Source organism: Calonectris borealis, chromosome 4 (assembly GCF_964195595.1).
Source record: "Calonectris borealis chromosome 4, bCalBor7.hap1.2, whole genome shotgun sequence".
In the NCBI taxonomy this organism is placed as follows: domain Eukaryota; kingdom Metazoa; phylum Chordata; class Aves; order Procellariiformes; family Procellariidae; genus Calonectris; species Calonectris borealis.
In genome coordinates this window covers 9,281,596-9,306,583 of record NC_134315.1, presented here as the reverse complement: position 1 = coordinate 9,306,583, position 24,988 = coordinate 9,281,596, and the positions used below count along the sequence as shown (strand labels likewise).

The 24,988-nt window shown below is 47.0% G+C and overlaps 1 protein-coding gene across 1 annotated transcript in view; it reads right to left on the bottom strand.

Moving 5' to 3' along the window:
* The window catches only part of FGFR3 (fibroblast growth factor receptor 3), a 55,562-nt gene that overhangs the window by 23,282 nt on the left and 7,292 nt on the right, over positions 1–24,988 (bottom strand). Inside the window, exons 2-3 of the mRNA XM_075148547.1 lie at positions 9,863–10,126; positions 5,406–5,459 (exon numbers count right to left, since the gene is read on the bottom strand). Of these exons, the coding sequence (XP_075004648.1) occupies positions 5,406–5,459; positions 9,863–10,126 (318 nt within the window). The remainder of the gene's footprint in view (positions 1–5,405; positions 5,460–9,862; positions 10,127–24,988) is intronic.

Genomic DNA, 24,988 nt, shown 5'->3' with positions numbered 1-24,988 from the left:
AAACACCAGTGTTAGCATGAGATACTTTTTATAATCTGCCTCAAGTACAGCGATGTTTCTTGGCTCTGTTACAAACATTACATATTAACTCCAAATTAAGGCAGCAGCAGCAGCAAACTCATTATACTGGGAAGAAAGAAAGAGAAAGTTTTTTAAAAAAGCCTCCCAAGCTTTCATTTCTGCTTAAGGAAACACTGCAGGGCTGCACACGGGGTGTTTCCCCTGCCACGCCGGGGGCCACATCCAGCCCCTCAGCTCCGTGCTCCACACCGAGGCCAAAGGGAGATGGGGGCAGACAGCGTTTGGGCTGCAAAATAGCAAAGAGGAGGCCAAGGAGTGTAACTGGCATCTCCTCCAGACGGGAAGGAAGCACCCACAGACCCAAACCCATCGGTCGCAGAGACCTGTGTGCTTCTGGCCAAGACAAACTGAAGGTGCCAGTCCTTCAAGAACTGCCTTGGAGAACATGATGGCCACCAAAGCTGTCGGGAAAGCATTGCTGCTGGCCTCTCCCGCAGCGGTGATGCTCAGAAACACCACTCAGCATCACAGCCCCACCTCACTGCTACTCTGAAGCCTCTGCAATCCCCTTCCCCTTAATGACAAGGGCATGCAAAGTTTTCCCTCTTGTTGCATCCCTCTGAGATGCACCAAAGCTGCTCCCTTTGTACTTAGCCCTGACGTTTTTGGCTCCACAAGACCCATCCTGTGGCAATTCCAGGTAAGTCAATGATGACCCCACCTTGGTCTAAGTCCCCAGTGTCCCCCACGCAGGCTCCGTGCTGCATTTCAGCTCCAAAGATTTTGCAGGCAAGGTCATATAGCTCAGCCAAGGCAATTCATGCACCCGCTGCTGCTAACACTCTCCACATAGTCCCCTCTCCCCATGGCTCCTTGCCAAGCCCACCTGGCCATGAGGAACTGGATGTCAGGAGCTACAGCCAGGAGGCCCTCCATCTGCTGGAGATGGCCCCGCTGGGCGCATCGCTCTCGTCTCATCTGCTTTCATACCTCTGCAGCGGAACGGCTGGACGTAGGTGCCTCAGTAATGTTGTCCCAGGGAGGGAAATCCAGTACTGAGGGCTTGCATCTGCCCCCAGACTGCCTTGCACAACGCACCGCGATGCCTATCAGAGTCAGCTCCACGTATCAGAGGGATCTGGTGCTCACCCATGCCGCGTACGCCTCATTTTTTAAACAACGAAACTGCTTAAGGCCCTTTTCTTGCCGGGATGGCACTGGAGCAGGAGTACGGCTGGCACAAACAAAAGCAGAAGGAGGAATCCCTGCTACTCCCGTGCTCCCGCAAAATCCCAGCTACAAACTTTGCTGTCAATACACGGCACATCCAGGAGAGGCCTCAAATGCTACACGATAACATGGGGCCAAAGCGGGATATCATGTAGCCACCTACCTTCCAACATCTCAGCTTAGAAAAACGGTAGAACTGCACAAAAAGGGGAAATATTCAAAAAAATGCTAGAAGAGCGGGTGCAACCCCTAAAGGAAGAGCAGGTCTTGATGGCAAAGGAAGATGCTGCTGTTGCGTGCGTTGGGCAGGGCAGAAACCAAGCAAAGGCTGGGCAAAAGCCCAGGCAGCAGGGGGGTGAATTTGGCGGAGGATGGTTGGGGTGGTGTTGGGAAGGCTGAAGAGGAGGGAGCTGCATGCTCCCATGTTGGGAGACATCTGGTCCTTGGTTTCCGAAGCAAGGGCTATTTTCTGGCCGAACGCTTCCTTTTGGCAACGCACCCTGATTTCCCGGGGACTTTACAGGAGGTTAACAGAGGTACGGGGGAGAGTTCAAGGAAAGGCCAGGCATCGACGGAAAAGTCCCCCTTCGCCACAGCTAAGAAGGGCAGCCGAATAACCTGCTGTTTGTTGTTTGATTAACGTATCTGCCTACAATAAATCCCATTTTATGGTGTCGGTGACACTCACCCAGGCACGGGGGCGTAACAGCCGCCCCGCCAGGACCCGGCTCCTCCTTGCACTGTGCTTTTGGGGGATCCTCCCCTTTCCACACCGGCTGCGTGTGCTGCGGGGTGACGTTTCACCACGTTTTCTCACTCAAAAGATGAGCTTGAATCTCACAGGAGACCCATCAACCCACTGGCTGCAAATTTTGCCATTGAAGCCAAGGGGGATTTTGCCATCGGACATCAGAGAGGAGCAAGACGGGGCCCAGGAAAGTTTCCAGCTGGGGATATTCTCCATATGGAGCAAAGGCAGGATCTGCTCCTCCCTCCTCCGTTAGACACGGCTTCTTCCCCGAGCGCCTCCCCTCCATTCGGGTGCTCTTCCATGCAATTCAGGACTCGCCGGGGCTGGGCACCCCTGGACTAACGTGCCAAGCTTCAAACCCAGGGCATCGCTCTCCAGTCAAACTGGAACTGGAAGAAAGTGTCTACGCATTGAAAATGGTGCTTTTGTTCTCACTCGCAGGAGCAGCGAACAAAACATCACTGCTTTCGGTTTGCTGTGCCCCCAGAGTCCTTTCATTACCGCTTTTTAAGGGGGTGAAAATGTTGCTAACTCTTCTTTTCAAGCAAAGCTTGCAAAACTCCAGAGAGTTTCAGGAGTGAGGAAGGAGGAAGGATGAAAGACAGGAAAAATTTCTAGAGCCGCTCTCTCTAAATTAATTACGAGGAATGATTTTGCATGCGCAGGTGTGAAAAAAAAAGGGACCCGCAAACATTATCACCAGCCCTTTCCCATCATCAAACACTAAGCCCGATGGTCCGTTTTGTTCGTCAAAGACACTGGCCACCCATCCGACTGGAATGACCAATTAAAAAAAAACGAGAGCGATACTTGGAATAATTAATACAGCCGAGCGCTCATTTAGCAATTAGGAGCTGCCACAAAATTCTGCAGCAGACAGAATCAACCCTAATTGTGTCATTTCCCCAGCTGACGCTTCTGAGTACACAGCCAGATTTAATTGGAGATTATAGGGGCTCTTTGAAGGTGCTGGGGCTACGCAGCGGGGGCTCCAAACAAACAGATACAGAGGGGTAGGGAGCACTGGGGCAGAAGAGCAGTGTGTGAAAAGGGAGTTTTGTTTTTGTTTCAGGGCCAGGAAAAACAGCTGTAGAGAACAGAGGTATTGGAAAGCCTCTTTTTGCAAAGGCAGATCATGGTTTGTGACAAGGCTGCAACAAACGGGCCGATGATTTGAAGCTGCTGAAGTTGCTCTTTCTTCTTTTCTGCTGTCCATCCCTAAGGGATGCCCCGATTCTGTGCTGCCCTTCGGAGAGGATGCTTAAAGGAGGGTGAGCAGAGCAGGGCACTCCACATGGAGGGCCTGTCTCCGTGCTCTCCAAGGGTTTTTGCACCAAATATTTATTTCTTTTAGGACAGATTTGCTCTCATTCTCTTGCTTTGGTATTTCCAGCTCCCGTCAAACCCCCAAAATTAACAAGATTGGCTTCAAACTCATGACGCTGTTAGAATCAGCTCTCCAAGCTCTTCTCTATAAATATGAGGATGAGAAACTCTCTTGAACAACACAAGTAAGCCAGAAACTTAACTTATCATGGCAAGGGGCCACGAGACAAGGTTTTTATTCAGTGATATGCAATATGGCAACATGCAATGAGCCAGTCCTGGACGGATTACCTCCCCCTAAATACGAGTAACTATCGGTTATATTTTTCTTTTGCATGAAAGTGTGTTTAGTGCCTTCACTCCTCTTAACTACTGTCCATGGCTACGGCTTATGGCCAAGCAGGGGCTCATACACCTCATTAGTAGGGTATCTTTTTGCCACAAGAGATGGAGGACGCAGGTGTTTGGGCTGTCCATAGGACATGGCACTGGCTAAACCCGCGTGTCCGCCTGCCTGGGATGGTCCTGCAGCCCCCGTTCCCGGTGGGATGTCCCAGCGGCGGTGGTGCCAGGGTTAACAACACGGCTCCCCAGACTCAAGAGAAGATCTGTGAAAGTTAAGTGGAGGGTCTGACATCAACCAAAGCAACATAAAGCACATCCACGTCACGACACACCATGAGGTTTCACCGTGCTGGCACGTTAAGCTAATCAACAATTCTTAAAGCAGAAGAGAATCCAACTTTTTATAACGAGACCTTTAAGCAAAGCCAGTCGTTACCTTTGGGTCTAAAAAAAGAGACAGCCTTGAAGTCAAGAAGACCCAGAATACAGGCTATAAATACATGTGGCAAAACGTGTGTTTTCCTTTTCAGTGAAGAAAAACGTGCCTTTCTGTGCCATAAACCAGCTCATGTTTTGTGATACCTGTTGCTAAGAGATGGAGTTCACTACAAACCGCACAAAAAAAGGCACAGAACGATTAATTGTGCTCATCAGAAGCTGCTCTGCAGCAGGAACAAATCCTGACCAAACCTGACCCTTCCTACGCCTCTACCAGGCTTCAGCAGGCATCAGGAGCCCTGAGCACCTCTGCAAAGGTGCTCGTCACCTCGCAGGATCTGGCCCTTAATTAGAAGCTATCAGAAAACCACTAACTGCTGCCGATGGGTCACCTGGCACCGTAACTCACCATTACTGTCCACGTACTGCACGACAGAGCGGTATGAATTTCTTACAGTGGGAGACCTGTTTTAAAGAGTCCTGCATGTCCAACGCTATGGGCAGGAGAAATTTTCCAGTCATGTTGAACTTCTGCCAATGTACATAGCTGATTGGGAGTTCCAATGCAAGACATTTATTTATTAAAAACACATACACATAGGCAGCTCACTTTGCAGAAATATAAAAAGCATAATAAAACACAACACTAACGCCTCTGAAGCATGTAATGATCCTGATGAATGCTATTGCACTTAAAGAAACAAGCACTAGGACTGAAAGAGATTCAGAGTAAAAGCACCAAGAGGCTCCGTCCTGGGGCTCCCTTCCCCATGTGAGCGAAAGAAAAAGCCAGTAAAGCCAAAGAGGTTGCTCCCGCTTACGGCATTAGTAAAGTTGGCCCTTGCTGAGTGTAAATTTTATGCTCTGACTCCAGTCAAGATGCTGGTAAAGACCAGAATCAAACCAGCTAAAAACTAAGCAGGCCAAGGTTTGCAGTGATGTAAAACTGGTGTAACGTCAGTGTAGTAAGAAAAAAATACGATAAGTGGGTTTGTCTGGATTTACATGCAAGGAGAATTTGTAACTCTAGCTCCTCAAGACAGATTTGCAGAATCATGTCTCCAAAAAAAAAGTTACGCTACTGCTGCTGTAGGATATTATAGCAGCAATACCACTCTGGCAGCTATTTCTAAGTTTTCAGACGAACGTCATCATGGTACCATCCTAAGGTCACCGATTTCAACACGGAGAAGGAGCTGCTGTCCGACCAGACGAACATCTGGATGAGCTGCTCCGCTTGGGAGCCACATCTCTTTGCAAGAAAAGGCCTCTGTATCCCATAAAAACTAATTACCTGTATCTTCTGACTCATCGTCGTCATCTTCATCATCACCCGATGAAGGGGAATCTAGGAGGAGAAGGAGAAAGAAGTGAAGCAGAAGGAAGATGGCACGCGGGGACACCATGTTGGACGAGGCTGTTGATGCCACAGTGGGCTCCAGCGAGGGAGGACATCCAAGTGGTGGGTCACCCTTCCCTGCAGCTCCACCAGCCCATCCCTCCCACGCTGCTGGGCCAGGGACAACTGGCCAGGAGTTTTCTGAACTGGGAGAGAGGTGTCATGAGTTTGCCAGTCCTCTGCCACCAGAGACCGGTGTCCAATGCCAAATACTTTTCCCTGTGTGAAGTGTTCTTCTCCTCACAAATACAAAAGCAATTCCAAAAGGGGAAGTTTCTTTTTGCAGAACAAGCTCTCCCCCGCTTTTTTTTCCCTCTAGCATTCAGCCTGAAGACTTTTTATTTCACTGAGTCTCAAAATGACAGGTCAGCATTTCTAATTCACTTTCCCTGCATTTTTCTTTTAACTCAATACACCCCTGCCACGTCTCCCCTCGTTAACTCCTTGCTCAACCACTCAGAACAAAGCTTTTAAAACTTCCCCTTGCAATCAAACCTCTCTCTCGATTGACATTTTGATGGCTACTCCGTCAACCAGTTCCCTTCGCTTATATTCCTCCTACAGAGGCACCTCGAGGCTGTAACTGAATACAGGTTAACAGGTGGGAATTTTCCATCTGTATCTCTCCAGAACATCCTGAACTGTTTCTCTTCATGTGGTCTAACATCTCACCTTCTCCAAGCTGTCCACAATGAAGTCTCAGTCCCTCTTCCCGCCACCAAACGACTACTGTAAATGTAAATCCCATTATAAAATAGCAGCTTACTGTTTGATTTAGTTTACACAATTTAGTACAATTCAGTGTCTGGAAGATTTAGCATCATTGACTTCATAGAATCTCCAGGAATTTCTTTTTTAAATAAAGGCAAAATGCTAACAACCCAGCAGCTTTTATGTTCCGAGACAGCGGTAGAAGAACTTGACCTTAAACGCTAGAAAGTAGGAAACTTCATGTGCGTTCAACATGTGGCCAGAAATGTAAAGCACTACTTTAGACCAAGCCAGGCAGAACCTCCTTCATTTCAAGATGCACTCGAGTTTTCTGCCATTCTCTGACCAGCTCAGTGGAGGTAAAAATGGGAAAAAAAAAAAAAGGAAAAAAAAAAAAAGAAAAAAAAAAGGCAGGGGAAAGGTAACAACGAATACTACTTCTCTGCAGAATCTGGAAGGACTTTCCAGACATGTTGACCATCTACAGCAGCAGTAACACAGGAATCATCTCCCTGCTTTAGACTGCAGTGGCGCATCGTGCTTTGCACCTTCTCTTTGGCAAAGTCTCAAGGAAGACTTCAAGCACGTATCTAACTGCAAATCCATAGCTGAGGTCCTGCTGGCAACAGAACTAGGGAAATGCCACGGGGCTTGCTGGAAGTGAAGTGGATGTTTAGGTGTTTTGGCTGAACCAGCAGGTTTACTCAAGTCCCGGCGAAGGCAGAAACCGAGCCAAATCCCCACCAGCATCGACAGAGAAACCAGCACATTCTCAGCCCTGCACTCTCAGATTTGGTTACCCATACATTAACATGTGATTATAGTTTAACTTCTGGTTTCCAATGAATCAATTGTGACCAGAGGAGCGGAATCAATTTTTAAACCAATTCAAAAACATTTCCACCAGATTGAGGGAAGAGTCTTTGACCTTGCTTGTGTTTCAGGTAAGAGATGCAGCTTAGGTTTTAAGACCAAATATCCCATGTTCAGAGTTACTGTCCTATTCAGGTTACTGAATAGGTGATTAAAAATCTGTAAGCTATTTGTTAATCATTTACTAAAATAGTAATCCTTTTCAGAAGTTGATGAGTATGGGCATCAGCAAGGACTGATAGATGCTATTCTCAAAAGGGCTTTAATTATGAATGGAGAGGGTCTTAATTTTTTTAGTCGCCTGTTTTGAAGAGCTTAGTCTTGGGTATTTTGAAAGCTCTTTTGCTGGTACCAGCCTGCAGTCCGTGCTCATCACAGGGGTGCTGCTCGGCCACTAAATCCAAAGGCTGTTCTGTGCGTGAAATAGTTGCGGCAATGGAGCTTCTGCCAACAGGGCTGGAGACCAGTTTGGGCATGCAGCCTCTATTTGTGATCCTCTTTAAGTGCTCAGGTTTTAAGAGGACAGTACGTTTCTTTTTGTAAACTAGCAAAACACTCAAGCCCATGACTGTTAAGGGAGGCATTTTAAAGAGAACAAACCCTGCTAGTAATCAACCCGGTTTTCAACCCTGAAACGCCAGCTCCAGCATCATCTTGCTCTACCTTCAGCATCAAGCATCTCACTGTGCACACTGAGAGTCACTGCAGAAGAGCCAATTTGTTGCAGACTCAAAACTTATGGCCCCACATAGGAAAATCCTGATACGCTGTGAGAATCTGGAAGCGTCCCTCAAAATGGGACTTAGATGTATATCAGCTATTTTCAATATACCTAGCCTAGTTTTGCTCACTTAGAAGTCCAGATCGGAGCAATTCCAGTTTGTTAGTAGAGATTTAAACCAGTTTAACGCAGAGAACAACGCCAGCCCCGCACATTAGATATCCACTTAAACACCCGACCAGATACCCAAGCTAATCGCTGGTGTTACCTTTAAGAAGTGGGAACACACACCACAAATCTCCGATAACAAACTCATCTCCGCAGTGCCACACTGAGCAATCAATACTAATTATGAAGAAATATCTGAGCATACGAGAGGCGCCACTATTGCCACATAAAGCAGGGCTTCAAAGTTTGAAACAAGTGCTGCTGACAGCTAAAACGGAGACTCCCACATTACCAGCACTTTGGTGGTAATGACAGTGGGCTAATAGAATCAAAGACTCATAATGCTGTCAGAAAGCAGGTTCAGGTTACTCGCTTGTTCTTAAACTGTTATTAGCTATTATTAGCGAAGAGGAAAAACACAGGGGCTTAAACTTTTTAAAAGCAGAGGATTATCAGCCCTTCCACTATTAAAAACAATTTCTCACTTTACGAACTTTTGGGGCTGGCAGCTGTTTCACTTGAGCGTGTAACCAGCTGCCCTCTTCTGCCTCCCTGCTGCCCCTTGAACTCAAAAGCATTTTAATGTCACTTAAAAAAAAGGAGAGTAACGTTTCTAACAACCTGCAGTTCCTTGGATAGTTCCAATAATCATACCTAGTTAAAGAAAGCCTTTCAAGGGCCAAATACTTCTTTAACCATTTAATTGATATGACCTTGAAGCATTCACAGCGATCTCCAGTAACATTCAATGAAAAGCAGATGTTGGTGAAGGCTTGCTGAAACGAGCTTTTATTCTCACGATGGTTTGATTCTCTCACTTACACAAAATCCTATTTCTGGCACGAGAAAGCCCTTTATGGAGTGGATATGATTTACAATCACAAACATCTCTGTGTTTGGTTTTCAGACAGAGCCCCTTACTTTTTGAGGGAAGTCAACTTTTGCGGGCAAGGACCTACTGTTCGGGGATGCTTGAAAAAGCTCCCACAGCGCAAGGGCAAAGGAGAGTTTTCAAAACCTGAGATCCACAAGGGGTTAATTCTTCTGAAAATTCAGGCTTTTTATCTGTGTGATCAGGAGGCTTTCTATCTGCTCACAGTGATGAGTATCCATCTACCAATGCGGCAGCCTGAAATCACGGAGATGATCTTAGTGTTAGCGGTTAGCTATCTGGGAACAACAGATTTTTCTGGCACTCTCTGTTTAGTGATCCAGGCTTGGACAGCTTGTAGCTATTCTGTCCTACTGTCCTAATCACGGAAAATACAGCCAAGCAAATGACAGCACGTGCTTTGCTAACGCAGCACTTGTTTGCAATATATGAAACTCAGTAAGTATCTTTGATGAAGCACATATTTGAGATATATACAGTTTACAGATAAGCTACTTCCAAAACAAACTAGTAATTTGTGATAACTGGGATGGAAGGAAGAGATTTATCAGCTACAACAGGGAAAAAACCGTTTTCAGGAACCTCCAGCTTTTACATGCAGTTTTGCCACTGATTTGTCACATAAAGCAGAAAAAGTCACTTAACCTCCCTGAGCCACAGTTCACTCACTCACAAAAGACTTCAAAGGCACATGTAGCATTGCATCTATTTGAGTGTTAAGGTGGATTTGGGGTTTAATCTGACTAGCACTGCTTCTAAGACTCTCTCTGTATTAACATCAAGCTTTAACATTCGGTATGGACACGCAAGCATTCTTCGATTGGTTTGTTTTGTCAGTTTAATCACTGCCAGGAGTTACCAGGGAGGTAGAGACCTACCAAGTACAGACAAACACCGCAAAGCACCAGCTGTGCTTAACACGTGAAGGGGCTAAAATTTAAAAAAAAAAAAAAAAAATCACCAAGACAGCTGTATTTCTGCACGTACCTGTAACTCTGACTGTAAAGTTTCCCAGGACCTCGTTGGAATGCCTTGGCTTGCAACTGTACAGCCCCGAGTCATCATATGACACATTGATTATCTTCAACAGTTTTTGTCCAATATGAGTTCTGTTGGTAGGTGCAATCCCGATACCATCTTTAAACCAGAAAACAGACACAGAAGAGCCTTGGGTGTTACAGGAAAGTTCAATGGTATCTCCACTTCCGAACACCAACTCTTCCAGAAAGGCGGTCTCACTCCTCAAGTATTCTGCAAAGGGAGAAAGAAATGGAAATGAGCCAGTAAGAGAGCAGGTGTCAGAAAATGAAAGAGCATTTAATATCTTATATTTGCCCTACTGATGCTTCCATATGCCCAGAGCTCCTCCTTGCCAGAGGTAAGCCTTGCCTGCCCCGGGCAGGGAGTAATGCAGAAAGACAGCTGTGCACGCTACAGTCAGGTCTCTGGCTGATCTACAAGGATGGCTTCAACCCTGTAGTGACCAAAACACGGCCTGTAGTGACCAAACCACCAGCTGCATCACAACAAACAGCACAGACTTCTATGTAGGGTCACATTGCAACACCCAATGTTGCGTGGGGGGGTGATCTGGCAGAAGTAAGCGTGTGCTGAAAAGTTCACAGTTCAGTCTCTGGATCTCCATTTCTTTATTCCTGTGAGTTTGTCCACAACCCCTGTGAGACCCGGCAAGGAGGGGATACAAGGAGCAGAAATGGGGATAAACCCAATTTCTCAAGTGACTCTGCCTTTGGGCCACCTCTGTGGGCTGAAGGAAACAAGAGGGAAGGCTGGACAGAAGACGCAGACTGGAACAGCTAAAATAAATGAACCCACCAGTAGCTCCCTGCTGGAGTTACTCCCTGTGCAACAAAGTGCAGAACCAAAGACTGAGCATGAAAGCTAAAATCCTTATTTCCTCAGTCTATCTACCAGCTGCAGCAGTTTGTTCCACGAGTGATGACAGTGAACCCTGCCACGGGCTGAGAATTTTGTTTTACCATGGATAATGACACAAGGAAACGTTCAAGCTCAGAAATCTCCCCATGGAGGAATGTGGGGCATGTTGAAAGTGTGGTTCTTGGGTCCGATGGTCCTCAGGCTCATTTTAGTGACATATAAACTCACTTTTGACATTGAATGGTTTATTCATCCTTTACACCAGTTCAATAAAGAAGAATTAGTCCTCTACAGCTGCCCTCAACCCAGCTAGATCAACAGCAAGACTGCCATTCTCCCCACCTTGTCTACGCTAACCAACATGTTCACTTGGCATTGCCCTGTCTCTATCTCCTGGCTTACACCGGCTCTGAGACTGTACGCTCCAACAGGCGTAAGAGTCTTCTTGGTTTTGTACAATATGTATCACGGGGGATCCTATTCCACAACGAAGACTCTTTGGTGCTATGATTACATAATTAGCAAGTAAAAAGTAATTCAAAACAGATCGGTCTGAACCTAATCCTATGATCCAACCCCAGGTGGCCTGAGTTGATCTCTGACAGTAATCAGATCTGGATAGAGATCCTAATTTTGCAGCTCAAGCATATTCATAGATTACAATTTGACTGTGAAACCAATGCAATTACAGCAGCCCTGAATACCTGAGGATGTGGCATCGGCTTCAAGCTGCTCTTTTGCCATTAAGTGAAAGAGTTGGAGCAGGTTATAAGAGAAAAATGTACTGCTTTTCTCTTCTCGTCATGCAAGTTTTTATGCTTGTGGCAATGTAAAAATTAAAAACATGAAAATGTTTCAGTTCAATAGGCTTGTAGGATAGAAATAAAGAATCCTGGGAGCCTGAAAATGTGGTATTTCATGGGAGGTATCATCTCGCAGGAGGCAAAGCCCACACTCACTGGGGGTTACAAAGAACCTTTCCTCTGATACCCTGGCAGCAAATCCAACTGAAGTATTTTAGGTTTGGGCCAGAATTTTGTGGTATTCATACAGTCAAAGGTTTAGGGTGGGTTTTTTTTTCTTTTAATGAAAAGATTTTCCCTGAAAGCATATACTTTTAGTAAATAGAAAGACAGAGCTCCAGCATCTCCTTCCTATCAGACCAGCACCTGTTGCGACATTGAGTGGTCTCTTCCCAACTGGGATATATCCCTGGGGAAAACATGGTTGAGAAATATTCTGGTTTAACTGTTCCTTTCAGGTTTTTTTTTTCCTTCTTCTAGACTATAAAGATTTTTTCAATGGTCCCAACTTTGGCTTCTAATTAAAAAGCCCTGTATACAGCTTTGCACTTGCAGGACTGGGTACTTATCTTTGTTTGTTGACTCTGATGGAAGCTCTTGCTAATTTAATCTACTGGAAAACAAACCCCATGCAGCTGCACAATCCCTCCGTACAAAACACACAGTTTTACCCAAGCTGTTTGCCAAATGATCAAGACTTGTATATTTTGGCTTTTGTATCATAAACCTACCAAACAGGAACAAGCCCAGACTAAGCACAAGCCAAATTGTACTGCTTAGCCATTTAGAAGGAAATCACTCTTTTCTGAAAGCCATAATGAACGTGGGTTAATGACAAAGCGACAAACTATTTTTATAAAACATAATTAGGGAATGCTGAAATTAAGAGGAAATTCACTTTGGACTCAGAGCGGAATGATTGGGGTCTGAAGCTTCTGTGGAAAGAAGCATCATCTCTTGTTTCTGACAACTTTATTTTGGCGTCTCTGCCCTCCATCTCCCCAGCCGGTCTCCAGCAGATATCGTGATGCCTGTTAAATGCAAAGTTCAGTCCTAGTGACTTTATTCCTACGGACTGGGAGTAGTATCTGGAAAGACGGAGTGGTGAATTAAAAGGAGAATGTTACTAATGGTTTTAATCTCACTTCTTTAAACAGTTTTCAAATTTCAGTGTATATGCTTATGGCTTAAAAAATAAACAGGACCCAAATTGGAGACCTCCACAAAGTAATGTGCACTTAAGTGCTTAAGCACTTTGCCCAACTGTGACCCTGAATAACGAAATTTTACTCTTATTATTCCTCATATAGCTTTCAAATATGATGATAAATGCACAAGCGGAGACAGTCTCATTTCCATGCTGAGAACAGCAGGGAACCAGAGCTCACGTCACCCGTTGGGTGCCCAGAGCCCAGCACCTCCTTCCTGCCTTCCAGCTGCAAGTGCCTGGTGTTTCCAACACTCTCTCAACAAGAGACACCAAGACATGAAGCTGGAGACATGAAGTTGCTCCCTCTGAGGCCAAGCATCCAGCCATCAGGCTGACTTGCAGAAGTCTACATCTCCAACCACGTGGTGTGAACAAAGTGGCAGGAGCTGTGTGTGCAGCCTGTGCTTGGGAGGGATTTAACACAGATGGGCTGAGCCCTCCTGGGGACCTGGGTGAGGGTTTGGCTTCTTCATCCTGCATCTCCCATTGCTAAATCATAAGGAAACCAGTACAGGGGAGCAGGCGCCGAGCTCTCCCGACATGGTTGCGTCTTGCATCTGGACATGCACCTTTGCTTGAAGCAGGCAGAAATCTTCCCACTGCAAAGCAGCACTGCGGGGAAGCAGGGTTTGGATTTACCGGAGCTACAAACACACACCTCCTGGATCTCAGTCCTGGGTCTTAAGAAAACCATCCTCGCTGCTGGCAAACAGCTATCCCCACGTGTCCTTTAAAACTTTCCTAAAGCCTTTCTATCGCGAGTCAGGTTGCAAAGGTCCCTCCTAGTTCTCCCAAAGGAAACTCCCATTTGGGATCTAACTGACATTAACAGCAGCTTTTCAAAATCCACAGTAGACATAGGTATAAATTACTGGGGAGTTAACTCGTGTGGGGGTTACGGGAGCCCATTCCACCACTTGCCAGCAGAGCAGGGATTAATGAGTTTGCAGCTTTAATGCGTTCTTAGAGAGGAGGAAGAAATCTAGGTTGTGGGCTCCCAAGATATGACTAAAATTCAACCATTTATTAGTTTAGCCAAAGCAGTAATGAGTTGAGAATCACCAAGAGACGCTTCTGATGGAGATCAGCACTTGCAGCATCATCACTGCTGCTCGTAACAAACATGCTACAGAGAATGAGGCAATTTTTAAGCTGTTCAGAGGAGCAAAAAGGCAGCAACTAGCCGGGAAGCACCTTCCACAACGAGGAGCAGCTGGCCCAGCAAATGCTAAAATGCTTTTGTATGTATTCACTTATAAGGATAAGATACTTCATCTCCATAGCTGCTTGGCTCATCTCAGCAATAATTCACTTTCTGTGTCATTCGCAGCTCCACGTGCTTAAGTGTGTCAGTATTTCCATCAGATGTCTGCTCCTCTTAGACATCAATACTTGTTTCTGGCTGAGCCTGGAAATGTTTTATTTTGGTTTTAACGCAGGCAGCTCTCAGGAACTGCAGGAGGATATGCAGTGATTTATTTTTCAGGCACAAAAGGACGAGGAGGTGGAGGGCGGTGGGGTATTCCTGGGCTGCTTATGGCCCCCCAAAAACTTCAAGTCAACCTAGAGCCTGGCTGGTGCCCTCCCCAGTGTCAGGGACTATTTCCAGGTGCTGTGGCAGAAAGGATGGGGGCTGCTCCTGAGGGGCAAAGGCCCACGGTGCCCGCGGGAGGCTCAGTGGGGTGGGGGAGCCCCGGGGCCCTGCGCCACCCTGCAGGGTGCTGGTCCTGGCTCCAGGACATTCTGTCCGGTTATTTCTCTGCACCTCTGTTTTTCCTCCTGGAATACTTCCCACGATTCTGCTTTTCCAAACATCAAAGTGTTCGGGAGCCTCCCAAGAGACTGCTCAAGTGGGGTGCATGCCTCCCCCATCATCCTCCTCCAGCGAGCATCTCGCAGCTGGGGCACATCCACCACGCAACCAAAACCCCACCAGGACCCCCACCACCGAGGGCTCGAGGCACGCGACCTTCAGTACCACCGGCAAAATATTCCTCACCCCACCTTGAACCCTGACAATCCCAGGGAGGCTTTTTGGGATTGCTTCACAGCCCAGTGGTGGAATGGACTAAGCGGCTCATTTCTAAGTGGATCATATTTTCCCCTTTTCAAGCTGGACAAGCTGTATTTGGCATGTTAACAAGCAGAAAGATAGCAGCACTCCACGCATTTCTCTCTTCAGGCTAATTCGAAAACGTTTCTTGTTCTATGTATTTATTGCACCAAATCCACCGTGACGGGATATATTATAGGATCATGGAGTAATAACCGTGCCAGAGCTTTCTCCTGTTGAGTTTGGTATCCCGTTCCCAGGGGGATGATGGTCACAGCCACCGAGTCGGTGGCTAACTGCTGTAAGGGTATGGCAACCTCCCCTGGCCCCAGCATCGGTGGGATGAAGAAGGCCATGATGGCAAAGAGCACACAGACTATCTCCAGGCTCAGCTCCGTCCTCTAATTAAGCGTCCCACCTGTGTCAACAGGGACCCATTCTGTTATTCACCCCCCACAACAGTGTTTTTCCCAATACTTGTGTTCCTGTTCATGGGACAGGGCCACTTCCCCACCTCACCTTGGGACATCTGCACTGGGAAGAGCAAACCCCCTTGCCCAGAAGGGAAATAAAACACTTCTCTTGCCGAATGCTGTTCAATTGGGACCTGCCTTAACTTAAAAAGCAGCCAGGAGGGGTGACAAGTGGCCCCAGTGCCACCTCCCCGCCAGCACCCTGCCACGTCCCTGTTCCCTCCGTCTCCCCAGAGAGGCAGATGGGCTGCGGGGGAATGTTGAAAACCACCAAACCAGCCTCAGGCCCTGCACCCAGCAGCAGCCCCCGTGAGCGGTGGGCACGATAAGATCGTGGGATCGCCTGTTTACCCAAGTACCTGCCTTCTCAGGGCAGATAAGATCGAGGGAGCGGCCCCCGCAGCAAAGCGAGCTCACCTAAAGTCACCGCATACCCTCACTGCGCTGCGGGGAGCTGACGGGGTATTTTTTTTATACACGTATTTTTGGCAGTGCTTTATGCAAGGCAAAGCTTCCTCTCCTTTCTGCAGCAGCCACAACGGTGCCAGTGGCGGAGCATCCCTGCCTGGCCACGACCCTGCCACCCCAAAGGGCACACCATCAACCTGGCATGGCAAAATATAATATATAAAATATATAAAATATACATTTAACATGTTTTTATACATAATATTAAATATATTTTTATATTTATAGATACCTATACATACATAATATTATGTATAGTATTTATGTATATGATATTATATATAATATTATATATAAAACATAGAAAGTAGTGTATAAAATATATATATCCTGTCTTCTCTCTTCCCCCCCCCCCTTCAAGGTCAAGAGCCCTCTTGGAGCACATTTCCCAGTGTCAAGCTGCAGCCATCCTGGGAAGAAGGGGCTCTGGCGATCACAGCAGCACGGGATGCTTTGCCGAAGCAACATCATTTCCCGAAGTGGTGTTCAGCTGGGTTATCTCCCCCCGCTCAATGGGGCTCACACCTCAGCAAAAATAAAAAAATCTGGTTGCTTCTGTAAAACCCTAAACCATGATCAAGAAATGCGCCTTTAAGAAACCACATCCGAAAAGGGTTTGACTCCACCATTTGAAGGTGCCACTTTATCTTTCAGCTATTGCGCGTGTTTGCTTGGGGGAGGGGGGTAGTTCATCTGGAAAAGCTTAAAATCGCTTTCCTAATAATAATGCAAGGTAAATTGTTGATACTGTATTACCACCGCAGTGGCCTATGCAGTTGTTACCAGATAACGTTTCTTCCAAAGATGTTAACAAGGGTGCTGCACTGTATTACCAGTGGGGTTTTTTTAGATCTGTGTTAAGAGGAAAGAAAACTTTTTTCCTAGAGAATTAGTAGAACGATAACCACGTTTAGTTCTGTCATATGCAGCTTTCTTCATAAACAAGAGATTATGGAAAGAAAAAAAAATCTCTAGTGTTTAGCTTGGCTATCCCCGACAGCGACTTTGGAAGAGGTTCTCGAATGGAAAAGCAGATGTTGCAAATCTGCCTTATCTACGGAGCAACTGTTGACTCTGTTGTGCAAATCCTAATTTACATCTGCATGAAAGGTTTCAGAGATTAAATGGCATTCAAGGAGGAATATTAGCTTTTCTCCCTCCCTCCAGCCCTCCTTTGAATGGATTTACTACTGGCAATTAGCTTTCTGTTCCACCGGCCAAGTAGAAAACAGGATTCATCAGGACTCTACAGTATCCTCCTTTTAATGGACTGTTTTCTCAAACCACCCAATTCAGATGCTGAGAGCTAGAAGAAGAAATAAATCGTCACAAAGCTAAAATAGTTACAAAAACACTTTGGCCAGTAAGATTTCCCTGGAAAGCCTCGAGGAGGAAAAAAAACCAAAACAAACAGAGAACAAATCAAAGGGGTCTCCTGGCTACACCTAACAAAAATGGGAATGCAAAACCCAAGAGACAGAAAGCTTTGGTTGCTGCTGAGAGCCCAGAGCCTGTCCCAAGGACAGCCTTCAGCTGGGGCTTTGCTGGCTTAAAGGAACAGGCAGTGATGGGGTTCTCCTCAAAACATGGCCAGACTGTGCAATCAAACACTCTCCTTGGTTCCCCACTCAAAACACAAAAGAAGGAAGCAATAGATAGAAGGTATCTATCTACCTCACAATTCTGCACTACTTCATTTTTTTTTTAACAGAAATAAAAGAACTGATATGAAATGTCCTCCACTTCTTCATCAATCGTCCCTAGAGACAGGGAGAAGCGGAGTGGAGGCCCAGGAGCGTGGGGATCCTGAGGTGCCCACGCTGTGCTGCTCCATGTGTCCTGCAAGAGCTCCTGGCTTGTGTTGAAGCACCTCAAGGATGCCCATGCAGATGGTTCCCGCTCTCCCAGGGGTGCCGAAGCCTTTGTGCTTTCCTCAAGAGGAGGGCAGCAATAAGCTGTATCAGACCTCAGCAGCCCACGCTCATGGTGGGGATGACACCAGTCCCAGCCTGGCACGTGGGTGAGTGCATCCTTGCAGCTGGTTTGCCCACATGTCACACACCCCACCTCACCCAACCGCGGTGGCCAAATGTGGTCAACCCGGACCGCTCCCTACTCAAGGCAGAGTGACGGGACACCCATTGGACTGATTCTAGGTGGAGCACAAGAGACTGTGCCAATGGGTCATCGTCCTTTTGGTGTATGCCTCTTGTTGCCTCTGAAGAATGGTGGCCAACTTGGCCCCAGCTGTTGCACAGCACAGCAGGGCCATCGGCTTGATCTCAACAGTCAGAGCCCACCACAAAATGGCTGATGTTTCATATTCCTGCTCCTCATGCCTGAGGAAGTCCAAAAAAACCTCATCGTTGCAGCAAGCAAGCAACCGCCACAACCTCTTTCTGAAGCCAGTGGAGGCAGCTATGGAAACTGAGGCATAGAATGAGGCTTCCCACCATTTCAACGGACGGAGCAAATCCCCAGCCTCCATCGGAGCAGGATTGGGTCCTGTGGAAGCAAACTTATGTTCTTCAGCATCAGTGCTCCATGCCACCCCTCCTGCTTCGCTGGATCAGGCTACCTGGTGGGGTTTTGTAGGTGACACACACCAAGAAATTAGCAAAACTGGCAACAAGAACTACAGATTACACAAAGGAGTGCTCCACAAAGCACAAAGAAAGGAGAAACTCAATCTTTGGAATGTTTTTAAACTGTCTTATTAAATCCTTAAAAGAATAAGCATGCATTGCTGAATAATTCTTTTGAGTTATTTTTTCTGGGCTCCTCCTCTACACCCTCATTTCCTTCTAAAATCCTTCAAAAATTCATTACTTTTGGAGTTCACTATCTCCAGGGTGGGTTTTCAGCTATGTAGTGAATTCTATCAAAATGTTCACCACCTGTTAACTGCTCTTGCAGATGAATTTTTTAAACAATACATAAGTTCACCAGGCCCAAAAGTTTAGGTTTACCTCAGAGGAACTCTTTAGGGATGCAAAGACTCATGGTCTCTTTACAAATCCCAGCCAGACCTGGTCCTGGCAGTCACTTGTGATGCTTTTCCGGTACTTCTGATGCTTTTCTAAAGTGGGCTTTGAGATCACATGGCATCAGAAAAAATTTGCCATAAAGCCCCAACCTTTCCCCTTCGGTTCACAGCTATGCAGCTCCCAAATCCCAGCTCCTCTGCATTTCCCTTGCACTTTTAATGTGCGCTCCTCTAATCTTCATTTAATGCAGGCAGCTGGCTGCAAATACCCCGAACAATGACTTTAATCCTAAGTATCCTGAAGCCCCCCCCCTTCCTCCCCACACCAAAACTGAAGAAAAAAAAATAAAAAGAACAGCCTCATGACAGCAAGATGGAGAAATCCAAGCTATCCACTGGGCCAAAGGAACAGAAAGACACAATGAGCTAAATTTTGCCTGGTTTGCTAATTAAAAACGGAAGCTACCCCACTCCGGAGCCAAGGCGGGGAGGTGGGGGGAGTTTTCATGCTATTCAAAAAATCGGCTTCCAACTGGGACCATATTCACTCCACATTAATTGTCATTCCAACTACGAGTGTCCTAGTTTCAAAATGAAAACTACTCTCCAGTGTAGCTAGTGAAAACTAACACCAGTTTCGAGGCATTAAACAAAATTTATTGATCGCATTTTCCCACCCACTAAAACTTTAATAAGCATTAAACCTCAAACTCCTGGCCCTGTTTCCTCCCTCTACCCTCTCTCTCCATAAAAAGGGTCAGGCTCCTCTATATGGAGATTAGGACTTAATGTTTGGTATTTGTTTATGAGCCTATCAATTGCCTCTATTTCGGGGGGGGGGAAGCACATCTGAAAAAAAAAACCCTCTTGTACACGGATTAAGAGAGGGCAAAGGTTTAGGGTAGTTTGGGTGGGTTTTTTTCCAACTGATTGTGGGTTTTAGATATATGACGGATCATGTTCACTTGAGTGAAAATAAGTCAATATTCCCCTTTTTGCAAATTTCCCTTGAGTTACATAAAATGTTATTTTGCAAAGATCCCTATTTCTCCGTAATAAGACGCAGAACCCCAAGTCTTCTCTCTCTTCAGCTGTGTTAAAGGAAAAATAGTAATTTGGGGGCCGCTCTGTCTGCATACTTAGTAAAGAAAACAAAGGCCAAACATTTGAAATGCAAAGGTCGGTGATTAAGCCCAGAAATCCATATCTAGGCATCAAAATGAATAGCCAGATTCTAAGAGTGCTTAAGCGATTTAAATGCAGAGCCTGACCTGGCTCAGCATCTTTCAAAACCAAGCCTGTTATTTCAGTGCCTCAAGCGAGATTTAGGTGCCAGGTACCCAAGTTGGAGAAGTTTAACAGTAATCTCTTTTGGGAAGTCTGATCCACTTTAATCTAAAGTCACGAACGACAAACGAAGATTTGTTATTTAGAAAGCACATCTAACTACAGCTGCAACACTTTGTCCTTGTGCTAAACTCAACTCTTATCCTTCAGCATTATTAGAAAGAGTTGGGAGAGACGGCAAAAGAAAAGTGTATGTCAAAAATTCTTTTATTTCTCCTCTTTAAAGAAGGCTGCTAAAGGGATTAGACAGCTTTGAGTTCACTGCTCTGTTAAATCAACCTTACAATATTTTTTCAGCTTGTTTGACTTGCTGTTTCTGTATACATTTGTGTTTTCACCTTTCTGCATTCAAATCCCACGCTTAGCGTTTGTTCTGCGCTTCTCACAGGAAACTTGGTCAGTTCTTTATTTGTATTAAGTCTGCAGAGTTATAGAAAACAGACTTGGAAAACAATCCCTAAATTAGCAGGACTTACCAGCTTCCATGCATACGCGCGCACACCCAGGGCACTGCATACCATCCGACCCAAACGCGGTTTATCATTTCCAGCAGCAACAGCAGGGCATCAGGTTCACCAGAACGGACCTTTTAATGGTCTCCTGCAACCGTATCTATTACGGCAAGTTTCGGACTGCACGTAATAAATTAAGAGAGAGTTCAAAGAAGTCATGCGTGTCTCAGTTTCCACTCTCTTCAAGCAGTTTTAATGCCCCCAAATAATCATCTTCTACGAACTGTACTACGTTAGGCTCCAGTAATGCCAGAAGCAGGTTAGACACCTCTACACGCAGCTATCTGAATGCTGCCATAAGGAAACGCACTCTCTGCAGAGGGTCGTTTCCAGTGCCCTGCAGCAGGACATGGCTGGTCCTGCCTGCACCAGCCAGGGCACTTTTGGACACCTGCCCCGTCCTCCACACTCTGATTTTCCCAGCTTTTCCCTTCTTCCCCTCCACCAGAAACACTTCTAAAACCTCTTTGTTCCTGCCAACGAGCACCCAAGTGTCCAAGTGAGACAGCAGGGATGGCCCTTGCAACAGGCAAGCCAAGGGAGAAAGAAAATAGCTAGATGATAAAAACTGGGCCCAGCAGCCACCCAAGGGCTGAATTTGCCTGAAAGTCAGGCACCGAAGCTAAGCTTCAGCCACGCTCCTGTGGGTGGGATGGGTGGATGAACCACCACCTCGTAGCACTAGTGAAGACATGAAGTTGGACAACCTCCCCACATATTTGTACCTATTTATCCACGTTGATGCATACACCCACAAGTGGAGCAAGAGCTGCCCACAGCAGTCTGGCCCCTCCACCCCCTTTCCAAGGGCGGGTGGCTAATTCAGGGTCATCTCTTCTTCCTCCCTGCCCTGAGACACCGCATGTTGCTTCTCCAACTGCTCCTTCTCATCCCCAAAACAGCCAGGCTCGAGCACCGGGTGAAGTTATTCCTGCAAAGACTGCACCGCTTGTCCACACCTCATTTGCTATGCAGTGGGAGGAGAGGGGCAGAGGGGGAGAAAACCTCCACTTCAAACATTTACACCTATTTTGAAAGCACCTGAAGAGGTTTCAGGCCCTTTTTGCCAGGACTAACACATTCCACCCACAAGATGACCTTGTTCAGAGCGCACAGATGGCTCCTCGCAGGAAAGATTTACTCTGCGGGGGGTCGCCAGACCCAGCATCAGGCGGGCAGCCCAGTTTCTTGGGCAGCGACCCACCGCCAAAACCGTAGCGGCCGGTACAAACCTGCCCCTTTTTGCCTCTGCACCGAGGGAGACGGGGTAAAGAAGAACCCCTGCTGTCCCCCCCGGCCACCGCTGTGGTTCCCATCCCTCCACGAAGACGTTCCCAATGGAGAAGCCCACTGTCCTCTCAAATCCCAAGATGCCAGCACGCCCACACATAAAAATGAGGCAGAAATCTCACTCCTTCACTAAATAATAGGTTTGGAGTCCCAGTACTACTCAATAGACACTTTCTAGGAGTTATTTTCCTTTTTGTCTGGGCAGATCTCAAAGCATTTCTGCAGCAGAAGGCTTCAGGTTTGGGTTTCCTTTGCCTCCTTGTCCAAATAATGGCAATACTAATTGAACCACTAGCCAAAAGAAAACTAAGTGTGGCCCTTTCGTCCACACTCTGGGGGTTCCCATTTGCTCCTGCAGCCCTCTCTGCCCTGAAACGAGGGCAAGAGAAGGTGCTGCTGCCAAGGTGCCTCCTCCCGAGATACCCAAGGCTGCAAGGAAGGTGGAGTATCTGTAACACAGTATCTATACTGAATTTATTTAAACTCCACAGTATTTACTGTATTTATATTGTATCCCAGCGAGGATGGGAGCTAGGGGTGCAGGAGGGTGGCTTTACCTGGTATTCTTCGAGACTAGTATCAGCACCCCCCAATAGCCACTTATACCCTTGTTCCCAAGCCAGGGAAATCAGGAGCCTGGAAAGCCTGAAACTTGTTTTTACGCTTAATTACAGATTTCAAGTGCCTGACACCAGGCCCTCACTCATTACGCTTCTGACGCTGATGCCTGTGGGCCGAGCTGGAACAAACGCTTTGCGCTCGCTCCTCACTCACTACGTTCACGAGGGTTTAACTCAGAAGAAGGTGGGTGATGGATTTGTAGCAACTTTGGGCAGGGATGCAGAGAGGACACCATCTGCCATTTCTAACTTCTTTTTTTGCCTGCCTTTCTGTAATTAATCAGTTCGCAAATTGGGAGGCAGAGTTTCCTTGCAGTCTCCTCTTCCCATCACCCCTGAAGCAAAGGCTAAGGACACGTCAGGGTGGCTGCAAGGTCCAAGTGCTGCCCGTGGAGCGTGAAGCAGCATTAGGGCCGTCAGTGGGAGTGCTGGGCTCCCAGCCTTGCAGCTCGTCCCACCCAGGGGCCTCCCGGGGCCCAACCCACCGCACGCTGCAAGAAAGAGGCTTTCTGAGTTTTCCCTGGAAAAAAAAAAATAATGCTTTCACAGAAAGCTGCGAAACCATGCGTAACACACTGGCTGTAAAAATGAATGTATTTTTTATTTCTTTCTTCCAACTGCATTCACTCACAGCTCATCTCTTACACAGTAAATACCAGCTAATTTATGCACCTCCATTTACCAGCCCCCCACTTCTGCATGAATTCCCAGCCTATTAACATAACTATTTAAACTGGACATGTTTTCTTAAACATTCTTCTTCTTTCATAAACTGCCAAGTGACAGTTGTTTACCGTCAACAAGCCCGGGTACTCTAAGACAGGGAGAAATATGCCCTTTCAAAAGACAGACAGATCGGCTACCAAAGGAAGATTAAAATCTTTTTCTCTTCTCCCTCCCCAAAAATGCTTTATTCCTACAGATACACGATACAGATCAGGAGTGATGGTACTATGCCTAATTCCAATCATTCTTTTAATTAAAGACAGGCTCATGGAGGATTTATCTTTGGTTGCAGATGCTAGTTGTCAGGGCCCACTCTTAACTCCCTAATCTTCCCATTGCAACTGGTTTTTCCTCTTCACTTTTAGCTCTGATACCCCCATCTCCCAAAGCACATCTTGGGGAATCAGCGTGCTCATCTTGCACAGATCCTGCTACCGGCTAGAAACAAAACGCTTGCCTGGGGGAATCTATATAGAGAAGTTAAAAAATTTTAAACAAAAATCAAATCACCGCTTCGTTCAAGACCTACAGTCTCCAAACAAGCTGCTGAAATATTTTGCTGGGAGGGAATTTCTTGTGCTTGAGTCTTGCACGTGAAAGGGGGGGATATGAAAAAAAAAAACCCCAACCCTCTGAGAAAACTCTTTTTCCCTTGCTCTGCCTGCCCGTGAAGTGCCAGGAAGGCTCCTCCGTCGGCTCCTGTCCCCGCAAGCGGCCCCGGCGGCCCCATCCTGCGGCCCCATCCACGGGCAGGGCCGGCTCGGCCCCGGCTCAGCCCCAGCTCGCCTGCGGACCCCGCGGGGGATTATTAACACTTTCCCCGGCGCATTGTGCAGTTCGCAGATCACGGCGCTGGGGGCTAATGCTGGCCGACACCGATACGATGGCAACGAGGATGGGGCATGAGGAGATGGCAGCCGGCGCTGCGGCTCGGCTCCGCGCGGGACTCGCGCCAGAGTCACGGGGGGCCCAGGCGGTGGCCGTCACCGCCACCTCCGGCGCTCGCGTTTGCGCTGCGACTGCCGCTGGCTTGCATCAAAGCTGGAGTTATAAAAACTGGGATGGGAAGCGAAGGTCCGCGTTACAGCAGGTTGAGAGGAACGGGAGGTCAGGGATCGCCCCCACGAAGCAGTGCTGGGCATCTCCCCACCCCCAAACCGGGGAGCCCTTTTACCCGCCGAGTTTCCTCTGCTTGTTAAAATGTTTGGGTCATTAGAAAACTTTCCAAACAATCCCTGCTTATGCTAAATAGCTGCTCCCACCACGATCTGTGAAGGGCTTCAGCCTGCTCCCTTGGAAATCAATGGGGGCTTTTTTACTTAGGATTCAATAGGCGCAAGATCAGGACCTCATTATTGTTTTTACAGGACTACAAGCAGCAGAGAACGGCAAAACCCCCAAACAAAGCAACAGCCCTCCGAACCGGGAGCCAAACTTGCCCCGAAGGATCTTTCAAGCTCTGCCAAGCATCAAAGTAAAACTAAAAATCCAATTCTTGGGAGCTTTTCAGTTTTTTGACAGGGAAAGCGTAAGGTTGATAAAGGCTGGTCTCACCACCTGAACCCAGGAACATCTCCCGTAGCTCCCTGCCCCCAATAGAAAAGCCCTCCATAGGTGCATGTTTTGCCCTCCCCAGGGGGACTGAATAAGAGGGGATGAGTTGTCAGTTCAAGGTGATGCACGTTACCCTGCGGTACCCTGTGGAGCCCAGAGCAGAAACACCCTC